Below are 18,291 nucleotides of genomic sequence, written 5' to 3'. Positions count from 1 at the left end.
TCCCCCTTTCACTGGCTCAAGTCCAACTATTCCTCCCAATACTTCCTTCCCCTTTATTTCTCCTTCTGATGTTATAAACAAAATTCTTAAGCCTAGAAAATCATGTATTTGTCCCTTGGACATCCCAGTTGACTTAATTAAAGCCTTTTCGGACAAAATTGCTGAGCCTTTATCAAATATCTTCAACCACATCACAAAATGTGGTAAATTCTCATGTTGCTGGAAACAAGGTTTTATAACACCTGTCCCTAAAAAATGCGCCAGTCTGACTTTCGCCAACATTCGCCCCATTACGCTCACTTCTGTTTTTTCCAAACTTTATGAAGGTTTCCTCTGTGACTAGCTTAAGGATAAAATTTGTCCGCTTATTGACACCCGGCAGTTTGGTAACTTAAAGAAAACTTCCACCTCCCATTACCTTGTGCACTGACTACATACCCTCGTGAGTAACATTGATAAACCAAATGTCTGGCTGAACCTTGTCTTAGTTGATTTACAAAAAGCTTTTGACCTGGTTGACCACACCATACTTATTCGTTCATTACTGTTTAACTATAAACTAGATCCTCTGTTAGTAAATATTGCTATATCGTTTCTTTCAAATAGATCCCAAGTTGTTAAATACAAAAATATTTTCTCTAACCCCTCCCTATATATTGTGGAATTCCTCAAGGAACCTTATTGGGACCACTTTTATTTCTAGTCGTGATTAATGATATCGGTAAAGAATTCCCCCAAAGGTAGAAATACGTGGATGACTTGATGATCCTCGAAGTATGTCAAAGGAATATTAAAAGTGACCCCCTTGAAATTTTATCCCACATTTCGGATGAAGCTAAGGACCTAAATATGAAAGTAAATTCCACTAAATCAAATATAATGACGATAAATTTCTTGAAATCTATTCCCGCATTCCTTGACCCTATCCCCCCAAATATTTCTGTGTCTTCCTTTAAATTACTTGGGATTACAATTTCCTCTAATTTAAAGTGGGATATCCACGTGAAAGATACTGTCCATAGAGCTAATACGTCCATGTCTCTCTTTAAGCTCTTGAATAAATTTAACATCCCCCCATCCCATTCTTTAAGGATTTGTACTTCCTTTGTCCGCCCGCATCTTGAATATGCTTGTCCAGTTTGGCATCCTAGCATCTCCCGTTATTAATCATATAAAATTTAATCTATTCAAAAAAGAGCCCTAAGAATAATTTTTAACGAAACTTTGGTACCATATTCACTCCTTCTAAAAAAAGCCAAACTGGAAACTCTTGAGCACAGGAGAGGAACGCTGTGCCTCCGTTACGCAAAAAATGCAATAATAAACCCTCGCACGGAAAACATTTTCCCCAAAAGACACTCCCCATCAAGACACCGCCTGCCAAGTACTGTCTCTGAACCCATCCCTATCTTGTCCCCCATCCGTTGTTCTACCTCCAGATATAAAAAATCCTTTGTCCCCTTCATTACTGATCAAATAAACCACTAGTTTTTTTTTTTTTTTTTTTACTGGTGATACCCATGGTGGTTTCCGTTTGGCTCTTCCGTTCCCTCCCCTTTTTATATATTCTCTTTTAAACCTTTTTAACATTATTTTTATCTCAATTTTCTTTTTTGGTTTTGTTTTAATTTGTGCCTTTTTAACTTTCTTACATTTGACACTTTTTGTTTTTTAGACTAATGAATGGCTTTGCCTTTTTCACATTGTTTTTTTTTGGCATTGTTTAGCCAGTTTTTTAGTTGTCGTGCTATTTCTATGTCTTTTTTATTATATGACTCCGAAATGGGAATTCGGCCCTTCGGGGCTTGTGATAGTCATTTTTCGAAATAAATATCTTATCTTATCTAAAGACACAGTCATTGTCTTTTCTAACATGTTGAACAAAACAGCTATCTCAAAATTTTGATCAGGTGACTTTGGGTAAAAAATGAGCATGGGAGGGGCATAGTTGCCCTAAATTTTCTTTGGTCACTTAAAAAGGTTACTAGAACTTTTAATTTCTGTTCGAATAAGCCCTGCTTCAATATTCTAGGACCACTGGGTCGAAACGATCACCCCCGGGGAAAAAAAACAAAGAAACAAAAAAACAAATAAACACACATCCGTGATCTTTCTTCGGACAAAAAATACAAAATTCCACATTTTGCATATAGGAGCTTGAAACTTCTGTATTAGAGTTCTCTGATACGCTGAATGTGATAATGTGATTTTCATTAAAACTGAAAATCTTTGACTTTTAGGGGGTGTTTCCCCCTTTTTTTCAAATATAAGGCTAATTTTCTCAGGCGCGTAATTTTTGATGGGTAATGCTAAACTTCATGAAACTTATATATTTGATATCAGCATAAAAATCTAATTCTTTTGATGGATCTATTGGTATCGAAATTCTGTTTTTAGAGTTTCAGCTACTAGTGAGCCGGGTCGCTCTTTAATTATAGTTCGTTACTACGAACTGTTTGGTATTTAGATTGCGCAATAGCCGATCAAAATAGGAAGGTTTTTTTAAATCCGTTGCTGAACCTTGTCGCCAGGTCCATGATTGATGGTGCAAAAATTGATATGATTATCGGAAAAGCTGTAAGTTTTTTTTATCATGGTACTATTATCAGTGCTAAAGAGTTTTTGTATAAGGAGCTGAATATTCAGAGCCGATGTGTGAAACATGCGAAGGATGAAGATAATGTATTTAACATATGTAAACAGTTAAATCAGGCGGCAAAGGATAATGTGCCTATCCCAATTTTGTGATCTTCTCGCCATCTGAAACCCCAACAATCGGGGAGGCAGTCTCGGCTACCTTAGTCTCGAAAGTTAATGAACTCTCTCGAAAAATTGATGGCTTTTAAGAGAACGCAACCCCTTCGGGTCCAGTTTGACCAGATAGAATTGATACCAACGTAAGAACTAACCCTGCCCCAGCTCCTGCGTTTGTCGTTGTACTAAAAAACTGTCCTGCAATTCTGGCCTCACCTAGTGCTCATGAGGATTTTGTCAATTAAGCTTTCCCTGAGGCCTCAGGCGAAATAATTGAATTTAAAATATCGGCTTCAGAATGGAAACTTGTTGTTAAGTCAAAGCATGCAGCGAACAAAATTGCCGAGAATGCTAAGAATAGTACCTCAGGTATCTCGTTGAGTGTGTTATCCCCACAGTTTATAGGGGTCCTGAAAGAGGTAACGACCGAATACGATGAGAATCAAGTCAAATCGCTTGTACCAAACTGCGTGAAAGTTTGAAGGTCTACTTTCTGTTCAAGGTCTACTTTTATTCAAAACAAAACCTGGATCAGTTATTGAAAGTGTCTGTGAAAGTTGGCTACAAAAAGCTTTCTGCACAAGCATTTCTATATCTCCCAAAGCGTTGTTTCTCGTGTCATAAAACTGGGCATCTGGCCTTGCAGTGCTCCAATCGGGCCCTCTGCTATCGCTGTGGAAAATGTGATCATACCTCTAACAATGCCTCTCCGTGATTGGAAGAAATGTTCTATCTAGAATGCAAAGTTGCCGGCCATACTTGTTACAGCGTAAAGTGTCTCAGTAACAACAATCAACTAGCAAATCCTATGATATGATATGGACCTGTCAACTACTGTGCAAGCTGTACGTTGGTGCAATATTAATGGTGGAGTTTTAGTGAAACTTCCTATGATAAAACGTTTGCTTTCGAACTGCGACATATTTTGCTTGCAAGAACATTTTTTGACGAGTCATAGCTATTCGGTGCCCACAAAACGATCCGCGTCCAGTGCCCCCCCCCCTCGGGTGGTATTGAGATGCTTGTTAGGACCTCGTGCCGGTCAAGTATTTTTGATTCATGTGATTTTTTTATTGCTGTCCGTGCAGAAGAGTATGTTATTGTAAATGACCATCTTCTGACGGATTACTGCAATGACCTATCGGAATTTTTATTTACTTCTGCGTGTGAGAAACTATGGTGTTACCTTTCAAAGTTTTGCCAGTTAGATAAGTGTTGTCAAATTATCATAGATTTTAGGTGTAATTTAACTGATTCCTCGTTATTGCGTGCTTCTGTTTTGTCTGTTATTTTTGACAATTGATTTAGGATCTTGCCGAAGGATATTGATTACACCTACACACAGAATTCAAGTCACGTGTCTAACCTTGACCATGCAGTTTCTTCTGCAAATCTTCAAGAGTCACTTGTTCACGTCGTTACTGACTTCCAACTATCAGACTACTTTGCAATATTCCATCTATTTCTTTTCCTTTTGCTCAGTCTATTTCCACCCCACAACCGCAACAGCCACAGGCCCAATTTTGCAGGGATTGGAAAAGCATCCAAGATGATTTTTTCGCAACAGTTGCTAATTTTGTCCTACACAAAATTCATGTTCCGTTCCAGCTGCTTATAAGAAATACGCAAGCTGATGTACATGAAATACGGGTTTGGCTAGATATCTATCTTGCACAAATTTGCCTTGCCCTGTGATGTGGGGAAAATGCAACGAAGCATTGGTCGAGTATTCCTAGCCTAGTTTAAGCTTGGAGAAAATTCAAATTTTGGAACCATTTGTGGCTCCAGTGTGATTGTCCTTGCTCTGGCTGGGTTTCTGACATTCGTCTTACTACCAAAAAAAAGTTTGCAAGAGAAATATCTATCCAAATGAGCCAGATAGTTTAAGAGACGTACCAGCGAGCTTCTCTGTCCCAACCTTCCTTCTAGAGAAATGTATCAAGATATTCTCCTAGCGCCCGCCTATCTGCTCAACATGTTCCTGATTCCGAGTGGAATTCATACTTTTCTTCTGAATTCTCGCCAACAGATGCCGCCCTACAGTCCAAATATGTAGATACGCTTGATACATTTCTGTCTAGTTTTCTTATCGACAATTTTGCTGTTTCGGTTGGTTTTGTAATGCGAGAAATCCAACGCCTAAAACGTAAGAAATCTTCTGACATCGATAAAGTGAGCACTCTTCACATTCTGCATGGAAGCGATCTGCTGGTAAACCATATTGATTTTTTTATGTAGATGATTGTTACCCAAGAAGCTGTACCTTCTTCTTTCTCGACTGGAGGTCTCACTCAAATTCCAAAGAAAGGTAAACTTGCCACCCAGTGCTCGTCTTTCCACCCTAAAACGGTGGCTACTACCTTCTGTAAGGTTTTCTAACTTCTGTTCATGGACCATCTGAACACGAGACGCTATGTTCCACCTTACCAGTTTGGATTCCAACCACATCTCTGTTGTGCCCACGTTTTTTCGGTTGTCACGGACGCATTGGTCGATGCTGGTGCATCAGTTAAAGCTCTTATGTTAGCCGGGCACGATTTTCTTAAAGCGTTCGATTCTCTCACTAACGCCGCTATGCTACTCCATGCAGCAAAACCTGGAGTGAGCCCGTCATATATCAGAGCCCTTTGAGACATTTATTGTCGTTTTAAAGTTCACCTAATACTTCACCCATTATCTAAAGCTGATGTCTCTCAAGTCTACTTACCAGCCTCTGATATTTTTGTCAGAGTCGAAAAAGGTACCCGTCGAGGTGCTGTTTCTTCCCCTTCACTCTTCAATAATGGAATTCTTGATGCACAGTCGGCTGTTCCCTCATCTTTCATCTTTATCGGTCTTGATTTATCTCTCAGATGTTATGCAGACGACATTCTGAATCTGAGCGGCACTATCATGCGCATTAGCGAGATTTTCGAAACGCTACAATCCGAGTATGCAAAACTAGGTCTTCAGTTCAATACTGAAAAGTCCGAAGCTGCATTCTTCAACTGGAAGCAAGCGTCACCGGGGTATATTCCTCTTGGAAATTGTAGTATTAAGCGAGTAGATTATATCACCTACCTCGGTGCTTTCCATTGGTTCATCAATAATGCACACGCCACAACTATCAATTGCTCACATTGAGCGTACAGTTGGGTTATCATATGTTTCTTTTGTAACGAATAAGTTACACTTCTTTTTTTTTTTTTAAATCCTACCTCCTCTCCTCTCGGTGACATAATAATCTTTTCACTTAAATTAAAACTTTTATGTCACCTGCACTAACTTAAATACTTCTTTTATTACGAATAAGTTACGCTTCAACCGCCGTCTTCTTTCGAAAATTTTCAAATTTGTCGCTTTACCACATTATATGTACATATCAACGTTTTGAAAAATGCTCCCAAAATCTGACTATTAAAAAATTCGTTCAGTTTTCTTATGGTTCGCAAAATATATTTTACGTTTTCCCCCTTGGACCCACAACTCTTATCTATTTAAAAAAAACTTAGCATTGCTGACCCTATTATAGCTTTGGAAAAGAAAATTCGTGATTATAATTCCCGTTTGACGAAGTTAAACCATTCTTGATCGCCGGTACTGGCCCAGTATTAAAGATGTCTTTGTTGTGTTTTTTTAAGTGTATGTTTTTGCCTTTAGTCTGTATTTCTTCTTTTTTTCCTTTATTGCTGTCTTCTCCTTTCTTTGTATGACGGGTTTTTCATAAATTATAATAATAATAGTTAACGTTCCCTGAAAGTTCCAACCCACGACTCTTAGCCATGCCTTAGGTATTGCACACATGCCCTTTGGACAACCAGAATACACTTAGCGTTTTGATTTAGCTCAATGTCCACCAAACCTACCCAGGTAATTCGAACTTCATACCCTTAGCTATTCCTGAGATATTGCGGAATCCTGCATGAATATAGTTTTTTTTTATTTAGTTTTACATTCCCCTCAAATTGCCTTGTGATTTTCCGTTCCTGAAACATCACAGATCCGCCCTATTGACGACCTGCATCTACGTTGCTCGATTTGACTTGGTTCAATATCTCCCTCAACATTCACTAAAATTCGCACCTTAATTTCCTTAGCCTTCTCAGACATCGCCAGGATCAAACACTCCACTTTCCTAATAATAAATCCTACTTGTAAACGATAGGCAGCTTGAAATATTTACGACCCCTGCCCCAAGGGCTGTGGGGGGCATTGTCAACCCAAGAGGCATGGTTATTACTCCTTTTGACTATTTTGAAACAAATGGCTACCTCAAAATTTTGACCTGTATTTAAAGAAGAGAGTCTGGTTGCCCTCCTATCCTTTTGGCTTTTAAAAGGGGCGCTTGAAGTTTTGATTTTCAATCGGGTGAGCCCCCTGCGAAATTTCTACGACTTCTTCCATAAGAATCAGCCTGGTGAAATGAAAACAAAACATAACAATAATAAATTAAAGCCTTATCGTTCTTTACTTAGAGAGCGTTATTTGGTTGTCTATGATTGGTTAATCCAATTTTCCCTTTCTTCTGTTCGTTTTATTATCGCTCTCTTTCCCTCTCCGTCTGTCTGTCAGTCACTCTCTCTCTCTCTCTCTTTCTCTCTCTCTCTCTCTCTCTCTCTGTCTCTGTCTCTCTCTCTCTCTCTCTCTCTCTCTTTCTCTCTCTATCTCTCTCTCTCTCGCTCTCTCTCTCTCTCTATCTCTCTTTCTCTCTCTTTCTGTATTTTTATCTCTCTCTGTGTCTCTTTCTCTAGCTCACTCCATAAACACTCAAATACTAGAAATTTTGTTTATAGGACGACTCTCTATCGACCTGGGCACTCATGGGGACAGCAAAAAGAATCAAATGGCGAATCAATGGATTTAATCCTTCTTCAAAGGGCTTACAATAAAGCTAAGCACAAGCTGGTACGTTTCTACCTGGGCAAAAAAAAAAAATTGACACGCTAAATTTATCGATGTTTCTAAGAAGGGAGTTCTTTTGCTAGAATAAACTGATTTTTTTTTTACATGACAACTTGAGGATGAAAATTGATCATATCTAAGCTACACCTCCTATTTAAATCATACTGTTAGGACCTCAACAAACTCTTTACATTCCTGTTAATCATGGATTGTTAAACAATAGGTTATCCGATTTGCAAACTTTAAGGGGAAGAACCTAATTTTAGCCCAAGGATAACTATTTACAGAATGACATATGTCTTTAAAAATATTTTTGGCTCTGGAAAGAACAAATTCCATGGTGCGAAGGTTTTTCTGGTATTGATAAGATGAATTAACACATTTCGTAGCCAACTCTTGTTGTTATCTCAGATTTACTTTGTAAAAAAATACTCTAACACCCCAATAAGGAACTCGACTATTGTCATTAAATTCCAATTTTTATGCTTCTTTGTTGTTTCTTCACCTTTTTTTTACCAAAAGATTACAAAAAATAATTAAAATAGATCCTTTTTCTATTTCTTTTTTACTACTCTATTACGTTCGAATTTTTCGTTTTAGTAGCGACCGATTCTATTATTAACCATTATTACCTTATCACTCAATCCTATTGCATTCCCATAGAATACCACTGTTCTTCTGTTCTTTGCACTTGATGTAGACTATTCAAATGTAGATTTTCAATTTGATTTAGACATATGCGTATTTCATTTAGATCTCTGATGCTTAACACTTTTTATATTTTCTTTTATTGTGATTGTCATTATTTTATTTAAATCTTTCACTATTAGTGTGTATAAAGTACATAGAATTGAAATGACAAAACACTCAAATAGATTAAATAACGCAGAAATTTGTGGAAAAGACATGCATTTAACACTAATGGAATCGAATATATCCGTTTATATAGCGAATATTTTTAATTTCAAAAATTTATTCAACTCCGAAATGAAATTGTTCTGTATTTAGGTAATATTTTCAGGCTTACAAATTTTTTAAGAGTTTTTCAACTAACCTGGAATATTTCGCTAAGTTAATATATTTTTCTTTTCGTAAAGAGTACTCTTCCATGATTAATTTTCCAAGGCCTTACTTTTGAAGCCTTAGCAGAATTTAAATTCCACCAGAATTAAGTGTATAGACACTTTTATACTTAGCAAAATTAAGTATAAAAAACCCTTTAATCTTTACAGCACAATTTCTTCAAAATTCTATTACTATTTGCTAAGGTAAGGGTATTTGTTTTTTTGTATACAGACGCATGTAGCAATTAGGTTTCATAAAAGAAACTAAAATTTGAAAGGATATCAATGATGCTTTAAACAAGAACAATCTTTACCTAGGGAGCTATTTCGAAAGTAGTTGAGATAGCTGTTGCCACTGGAACTAAGGACATTCCAATAAATTTCTTGCAAATTATTTTGACTGCAACAACGGCAGACGAAGTTGAAATACTAATCCACAGACTTGAAGGGAATATGGTGAGAATTTTATTTTTTTCTTATATTAATCTAACACCAGGCACATACCAAAGTTTTTTTTTTACCTGTCCCCTGAAACATCGAGATGTTTAATATGATTTAAAATATTTGATAAAATAAATAGATTGTGTCATCTGGACACTACCGCCGCCATAGTCAAGGTCATTCCCTACGCTGTTGAGAATCAGTGAACTCTATCAAGGCTAGGCGCTCTTGAGAATCAGTGAACTGTATCAAGGGCAGACGCTCTTGAGATGGCGAGAACTGTATCAAGGCCAGACACTCTTATGTTACTGTACTCTCTAGCCTTGAGAGTTAGTAGTGCAATGAATTCTTACACAATCGATTTCCTTAGCCTTGAGCGTGGATATGAAAAACTTGATGGAGACACCATAATCTGAGTAATTGACCTAAATAAAGACAGGTAGCAAAAAGTATCTTTCCTTGGCACCTTTTAAAGGCAATTTTGAGTATCGGTGAACTCTATCAAGGCCAGGTACTCTTGAGAATCTATGAACTGTATCAAGGTCAGGTACTTTTGAGAATCAGTGAACTGTATCAAGGCCAGACACTCTTGAATTTAACTGTACTCTCTAGCTGTACTCTCTTGAGAGTTAGTAGTGCAATAAATTCTTACACAATCGATTTCTTGTGCCTCATGTGTGGATATAAAAATTTTGACGGAGAAACCATAATTTGGGTCATTGGGCCACATAAAGACAAATAGCAAAAGGTATTTCATCTGTATGATTCACACCTGGGCAAGAATATCAAGATAAATCCAAACCTGTCAGAATATGATTAGCTCAAAGGGTTGAAATTTTAATCACATACAGAACAATCCTTAGAAATCAAGTAGTGATGGAGCTATAAATCCAAAAGACAATAATACGAACATTTTTTTTTATTTGGATTGAATGAAACCGGTAAAGGGTTGAAATTTTTATTGCTTACCAACTAAGGGTAATTCTCAGGGAATGCTGATTCCCATGCAATATTATAGATATATTAGAATATAATTAGCATATATTTATCCTTCACAAGTCAATTGATTCAAGTATAGAAAACCGATTAGGATCAACCCAACTTCACTTCTTGGCTGTGGTTGCTATAATATACGAATTAAGGTTTGCAGCTAATATAAAAATTGTTTAGTATTGGAGTTTGCATAAAGTAGAAACTAATAAAGTCGTGTAAATTTTAGGTAATGATACGACAGCCCTTAGTAATCGATGCCCCAACCTCCAGGGGCCCCAATACCCCTTAGTCCAATGTCTTAGCCCCTCCCCCAACGTACCTTATACTTTTTTCAAGTTTTTTTATTTTTGGAACTTTTTTTTAACTTTTTTTTGTATTTTCTTAACATAGAAATTTTTCTAATTTTTTTTCATGTATTAAAATGATGTAAAATATACTTAAAGAATCACATTTAATATATTCAAAATACAAAATGAGAATGATATAGATACGTTAGTCGTGGTTTTTACTATTAGAAAATTAATGTTTGTAGTAGCACTTTTCTTTTTTTGGGCTGAATTTTTTGGACTTGGAAATTATTCAACTTTAATTTACGTTGTTTATATGGCTGCACTAGTGGTACTCTGTGGCTGGTCATCGACAGCGCCAAGAATAGAATTTCAATATCATTGAAATAAAAGAGAAAAAAAAGTAACTAAAAAATAACAAAAATAAGTAAAAATGTCATTACAAATATAGTTTTTCTAGAACGAAAAATCACCTGTATCATATGCATACCATTTTCATTTTGTATTTTAAAAATGTCACGAGTTAATTTTTTTGGCATTTAGAATTTTCGGACTGGTGAACATAGTTTTTGGATATTTTTTTGTGCGGCCGACCCGTAGTACTCTTTGCATGGTCATTGACACTACTTAGTTTATCGTATGTATTCAATCAGTATTTTTCGTATATTGGAAGGATAAACACTTGTATCATATTTTTAAAAAAGTGAACATGAAATATTCGAAAAAAAGTGTGTGCACATGATAAGGTTTTCGCTGCGTTGAATGCTGACTAAGACAAATATTTGAACTGTGAAACAAGCATTAGGGGTAACACTATTGGAAAAATATGCGTGCGTTGTCATGACAGTGAGAGACTAAATGTCTTTGGACTACTGAAACATTTCAACATTGCTGATGGTGGATATGCGAGAGTGAGATATCCAGAGATGATACCATTCAAAGAGAATGCCAGCATACAAACAATAGCTGATGAAGAGGAGCAACTTCTTGCTTATTGTTCTGGTAACACGTTATTTGCTGATAAATCAAATTGCCATCTTTCGGGCATTAGTATTCAACGGAAGGTAAAAAGAAGACACGCGTACTCTTCTAGCAATATTAAATACCATATCTTTTATACGTACCGGAACTGTTACCTGTATAAAATTAATATGATAATAGACAGTCAAATCGCAGGGAAAATAAAAAGGGTATTCGTAGACATAATAACTAATGAATATAAAGATGGATTGATGGGAAATAAAGTGCATGTGAACATTATCACAACCAATGATCATATACCAACAGATATAGTAAATGAAGCCACTAACACCAAAAACCAAACGCATATTGAACCTGTAGCTGACACCACAGTAAAAGTTGTGAATGACTCAAAATGGACTAATGATTGTTCTACTGGTTTTGAGCTAAGAGAAGAGAGTATCTAAACTATCAAGAGAGAACATGATGAATTATTTTATGGAACAGATTCAAAATGTCCAAAGTTGTTCAATGATATGAATAATGTATAATAATGTTTCTAATATACTTCTATGTTGATATTCTAATTTTCGTTATTCCAGTAAAAATATTGTATGCATTACTTTGTTACGTTTCCATTATTTTTAGGGCACGCTAGTAAGTCAAACGTTTAGAATGTATATTAAAAAGTAGGAGTTGTAAAACAGGAATTTTCAGAGACATAGTTACTACTAGCAAGCTCAGTTTTGATAAATTGAATTCCATTTAGAGTTAAAGACATATGAATTGGGAATTCATCAAGATTCAATCAGACAAAGACACTACTATCAGCAAACAAGGGATATACTAGATTCTGAAAAAGTTGAACAGGCTTAGATGAATCGGATTCTTTTTCGAGTTAGAGACATACGAAGTGGGAATTGAACAAATTTCAGTCAGACACAGACACTAATACCAGCTCGCAAGTGGTATACTAGAGTCTGAAATAGGTGAATCAGGTTTAGAAGAATTGGATTCTTTTTCGAGTTAGAGGCATATGAAGTTGGAATATTAGGTTTAGATGTACTCGATTCCCTTTACAGTTAGAGACATATGAACTAAGAATTCATCAAGATTCAGTCAGAAACAGTCACTACTATCAGCACACAAGTGGTATACTAGAGTCTGAAATAGGTGAATTTGGTTTGGATGAATCATATTCTCTTTAGAAATAGAGATATATGAAGTAGGAATTTATCAAGAATTCAGTCAGACAAATTCGAATTTTTTTAGAGTTAGAAAATTATGAAGTTGAAATTTGTAAGGATTCAGTTAGACACAGACTCTCAGACTATCAGCTCACAAGTGGTATACTAGAGTCTTATACGGGAGAGTTAGGTTTAGATGAATCGAATTCCTTCTAGAGGTAGAGACATATGAAGCAGGAATTAATCATGATTCAGTCAGACAAACACTACTATCAGGTTACAAGTGGTATACTAGTGTCTGAAACAGGTGAATTAGGCTCAGATGAATCGAATTCTTTTAAGAGCAAGAGACCTATGAAGTGGGAACTAATCAAAATTCACTAAGACACGGAAACTACTATCCGCTCACAAATAGTATACTAGAGTCTGAAACAGGAGAATCATGTTTAGATGAATGGAATTCTTTCTAGATATGGAGACATATGAAGCGGGAATTTGTAAAGATTCAGTCAGAGTGCGGCTCAGTCTGTAGTTAAACAAAAAAACATTAATGGGGAAGTGAAAAGTCACAAGGAAGCTCTTAGAAAAAGAATGATAAGGAAAAGAATGAGAAGATAATGAATGAAGTATTGAATAGATTGAATAAAGACATATGAAGTTGGAATATGAGGTTTAGATGAATCGAATTTCTTTTAGTTTTAGAGACATATGAGCCGGAATTTATCAAAATTCAGTCACACAGTCACAACTATAAGTTCCTAAGTGATATACAACAGTCTGAAATAGACGAATTAGGTTTAGATGAATCGAATTAGTTTTAGACTTACAGACATATGAACTGGGAATTTATCAAAACTCAGTCAGACACAGACACTATTATCATCTCTCAAGTGGTATACTAGAGTCTGACACAGGATAATTAGGTTTAGATGAATTGAATACTTTAGAGTTAGAGATGTATGAAATAGGAATTTATCAAGATCCTGTCAGACACAGTCGGATTCTTTTTAAGAGTTAGAGACTTATGAAGTAAGAACTTATCAAGATTCAGTCAGACACCGTCGGATGCTTTTTAGAGCTAGAGACATACAAAGTGGGAACTCATCAAGATTCAGTCAGAAACAGACATTACTATCAGCTCACACGTGGTATAATAGAGTCTGAAACGGGTGAATTACGTTTAGATGAATCGAATTCTATCTAAAGATAGAGACATATGAATTGGGAATTTATCATAATTAAGTCAGACAGGCACTACTGACAGCTTACAAGTGGTATACTAGTGTGAAATAGGTGAATTAGGTTTAGATGAATCGAATTGTTTTTGGGAGTTAGAGACATATGAAGTTGTAATTTATCAAAACTGAGTCAGACAGAGACACTACTATCAGCTCCCAAGTGGTTTACTAGAGGCTGAAACGGGTGAATTAGGTTTAGATAAATCAGATTCTCTTTAGAGATATATGAAGTAAGAATTTATCAAGATTCTGCCAGAAAAAGTCGAATTCTTTTTAAAGTTAGAGACTTATGAAGTGGCAATTTATCAAGATTCAGTCAAAGACAGTCACTACTATAAGCACACAAGTGGCTTACTAGAGTCTGAAACAGGTGAATTAGGTTTAGCTGAATCGGATTCTATATGAAGGAGGAATTTATGAAGATTCAGTCAGACACAGTTACTAATAAAACCACACAAGTCATATACTAGAGTCTGAAATATGTGTATTACCACCAAGTGGTATAGTCTGAAACAGGAGAATTATGAATAGAATACTTTAGAATTAGAGATATATGAAAAAGGAATTTATCCATTTCCAGTCTGACAAACTCGGATTCTTTTTAAGAGTTAGAGACTTATGAAGTAAGAATTTATCAAGATTCAGCCAGACACAGGCGGATTCTTTTTAGAGTTAAAGACTTATGAAGTGGGGATTCTTCAAGATTCTGGAGACACAGAGACTACTATTAGCTTAAAAATGGTATACTAGAGTCTGAAACGGGTGATATTGGCTTAGATGAATCGAATTCTATCTAGAGATAGAGACATATGAATTGTGAATTTATCATGATTAAGTCAGACAGACACTACTAACAGCTTACAAGTAGTATAGTAGTCTGAAGTAGGTAAGTTAGGTTTAGATGAATTGAATTGTTTTTAGAGTTAGAGACATATAAGGTAGGAATTTATCAAAATTGAGTCAGACGAAGACACTACTATCAGCTCACAAGTGGTATAATACAGTCTGAAACAGGAGAATTAGGTTTAGATGAATGGAATACTTTAGAATTAGAGATATATGAAATAGGAATTTATCAAAAGCCAGTCAGACAAACTCGGATTCTTTTTAAGAGTTAGAGACTTATGAAGTAAGAATTTATCAAGATTCAGGCAGACACAGGCGGATTCTTTTTAGAGTTAAAGACTTATGAAGCGGGAATTCCTCAAGATTCAGGAGACACAGAGACTACTATTAGCTCTAAAGAGGTATTTTAGAGTCTGAAACGGGTAAGGTTGGCTTAGATGAATAGAATTCTATCTAGAGATAGAGACATATGAATTGGGAATTTATCATGATTAAGTCAGACATACACTACTAACAGCTTACAAGTGGTATAGTAGTCTGAAATAGGTGAGTTATGTTTAGATGAATCGAATTGTTTTTGATTTAGAGACATATGAAGTAGGGATTTATCAAAATTGAGTCAGACAAAGTCACTACTATCAGCTCACAAGTAGTATACTAGAGTCTGAAATGGGTTAATTAGGTTTAGATGAATCGGATTCTGTTTAGAGTTTGAGACACATGAAGTGGGAGTTTATCACGATTCAGTCAGAAACAGTCGGATTCTTTTTAAAGTTAGAGACTTATGAAGTGGGAATTTATCAAGATTCAGTGAGACACAGGCACTACTATCACCGAACAAGTGGTATACTAAAGCCTGAAATAGGTGAATTAGGTTTAGACGAATCAGATTCTAATTAGAATTAGAGATAAATGAAACAGGATTTTATCAAGATTCAGTCAGACACAGTCGGATTCTTTTTAGAGTTAGAGACGTTTGAAGTGGGAATTTATCAAGATTCAGTCAGACACAGTTACTATTATCACCACACAAGTCATATACTAGAGTCTGAAATAGGTGTATTAGGTTTAGGTGAATAGGATCCTACTTAAAATTAGACATATATGAAGTAGGAATTTATCAACATTCAGTCAGATACAGTCGGATTCTGTTTAGAGTGAGAGACTTATGAAGTGGGAAACTATCAAGATTCAGTCAGACACAGTAAGATTCTTTTTAAAGCTAGAGACTTATGAAGTGGGAATTTATCAAGATTCAGTCAGAAACAAACACTAATATCACCACACAAGTGTTTGAAATAAATGAATTAGATTACGATGAGTAGGATTCTCTTTAGAGTTAGAGATATATAAAATACGAATTTATCAAAATTCAGTTAGATTCAGGCGGATTCTTTTCAGAGTTAAAAACTTATGAAGTGGGCATTTATCAAGATTCAACCAGACACAGGGAGATTATTTTTAGAGGTAAAGACTTATGAAGTGGGAATTCCACAAGATTCAATAGACACAGAAACTACTATTAGCTCAAAAGTGGTATACTAGAGTCTGAAACGGGTGACATTGGCTTAGACGAATCGAAAGCTTTATAGAGATAGAGACATATGAAATGGGAATTTATCTTGATTCAGTAAGACAGATATTATTATCAGCTTACAAGTGGTATACTAGAGTCTCAAATAGGTAAATTAGGTATAGATGAATCGAATTCTTATTTGAGTTAGAGACATATGAAGTGAGAATTAATAAAAATTCACTAACACAAGGGCACTACTATCAGCTCACAAGTGGTATACTAGAGTCTGAAACAGAAGAATTAGGTTTAGATGAATGGGATTCTTTCTAGAGATAGAGACATATGAAGTGATAATTCATCAAGATCCAGTCAGACACAGACACTACTATCAGCTTACAAGTGGTATACTAGAGACTGAAATATGTGAACTAGGTTTCGATGAATCTGATTCTTTCTAGAGTTAGAGACATATAAAGTGGGAGCTTATTAAGATTAAATCAAACACAAACACTACTATCAGCTCACAAGTGGTTTACTAGAGTCTAAAATAGGTGGTATCAGATTTTAACACAGTCTGAGAGGGATGAATCTAATTCTTTTTAGAATTAGAAAATATGAAGCGGGAATATGTAAAGAGTCACTCAAACACAGCACTACTAACAACTCACAAGTTTTTTACTAGAGTCTGAAATAGGTTGATTAGATTTTTATCATAGTGTGAGAGAGATGAATAGAATTCCCTTTAGAGTTAGAAACATCTGAAGTGAGAATTTTTCAAGATTAACTCAAACTTATACGCTACTTGCAGCTCACAAGTGATCTAGTAGAGTCAGAAATAGGTGAATTATATTTTTACTATAGTCTGTGACAGATAAAATCAAATTTTTTTAGAGTTAAAGACATATGAAATGGGAATTTATCAAGATTCACTCAACTACAGACACTACTATCAGCTCACAAGTGGTTAACTAGAATCTGAAATAGCTGAATCTGATTTTGACCATAGTCTGAGAGAGGTGAATCGAAGTCTTTAGATGAATCAAAGTATAAGACACTACTATCAGCTAAAAAGTAGTATAATACAACCTAGATTTTGAAGTAGGTGAATTAGAACTTTACCATAATCTGAGAGAGATGAATGGAGTCCATTTTAGAGACATCTAAAGAAGGAATTTATCAAGATCAACTCCAGTACAGGTACTATCACCTCACAAGTGGTTTACTAGAGGCTGAAATAGGTAAATTAGATTGTTACCAATATCTGAAAGAGAGATGAATCAAATTCTTTTTAGAGATAGAGACAAATGAAGTGAAAATTTTAGGAATATTATGAACTAAAAATTGATCAAGATTCAGTCAGATACAGTCACTACTATCAGCACACATGTGGCATACTAGAGTCTGAAATAGCTGAATTTGATTTTTACCAGAGCCTGAGAGAGACGAATTACAGTCTTTTTATAGCTAGAAAAATATGAAGTAGGAATTTATCAAAATTCACTTAAACACAGACACTACTATCAGCTCACAAATGGTTTACTAGAGCCTGAAATTGGTGACTTAAATTTCTTACCATAGTTTGAGAGAGACAGATCGAATTGTTTTTAGAGTTTGAGAAATACGAAGTGGGAATTTATCACGATTAACTCCAACACAGACAGTACTGTCAGCTCACAATTGGTTTTACACAGTCTGAAATAAATGAATTGGATTTTTAACATATTCTAACAGCGATGAATTGACTTTTTTTAGAGTTAGAGACATATGGAGTGAGAATTTATTAAGATTAACTTGAACACAGACACTACTATCAGCTCACAAATGGTTTACTTGAGTCTGAAATAGGTGAATTAGATTTTTGCCATAATCTGAGATACATGAATCATATTGTTTTTAGAGTTAGAGACATATAAAGTTGGAATTTAGCAAGATTTATTAAAACACAAACACTACTATCTGCTCAAAAGGGGCTTACAAGAGTCTGAAACAGGTGAATTTTATTTTTAGCATAGTCTGAGAGAGATGAATCGAGTTATTTTTAGACATTTAAAAGTACAGATGGCGACAAATTTTCTCATGTGCTACCACTTAGCGTGGCATGCCACGCTAAGTGAACATAAATGA

General features: G+C 35.4%; 1 protein-coding gene across 1 annotated transcript in view; it reads left to right on the top strand.

Moving 5' to 3' along the window:
- Window positions 1-18,291, top strand: part of LOC148948582 (uncharacterized) — a 225,656-nt gene that overhangs the window by 120,391 nt on the left and 86,974 nt on the right. Inside the window, exons 6-7 of the mRNA XM_089094481.1 lie at window positions 7,527-7,638; window positions 9,018-9,155. Of these exons, the coding sequence (XP_088950607.1) occupies window positions 7,527-7,638; window positions 9,018-9,155 (250 nt within the window). The remainder of the gene's footprint in view (window positions 1-7,526; window positions 7,639-9,017; window positions 9,156-18,291) is intronic.

The sequence above is a fragment of the Artemia sp. Qi Xiang Cuo genome, chromosome 9 (genome assembly GCF_049724085.1).
Source record: "Artemia sp. Qi Xiang Cuo chromosome 9, ASM4972408v1, whole genome shotgun sequence".
Lineage (NCBI taxonomy): Eukaryota > Metazoa > Arthropoda > Branchiopoda > Anostraca > Artemiidae > Artemia > Artemia sp. Qi Xiang Cuo.
The sequence above is the reverse complement of the archived record's forward strand: the minus strand, read 5'-3'. Positions and strand labels throughout refer to the sequence as shown.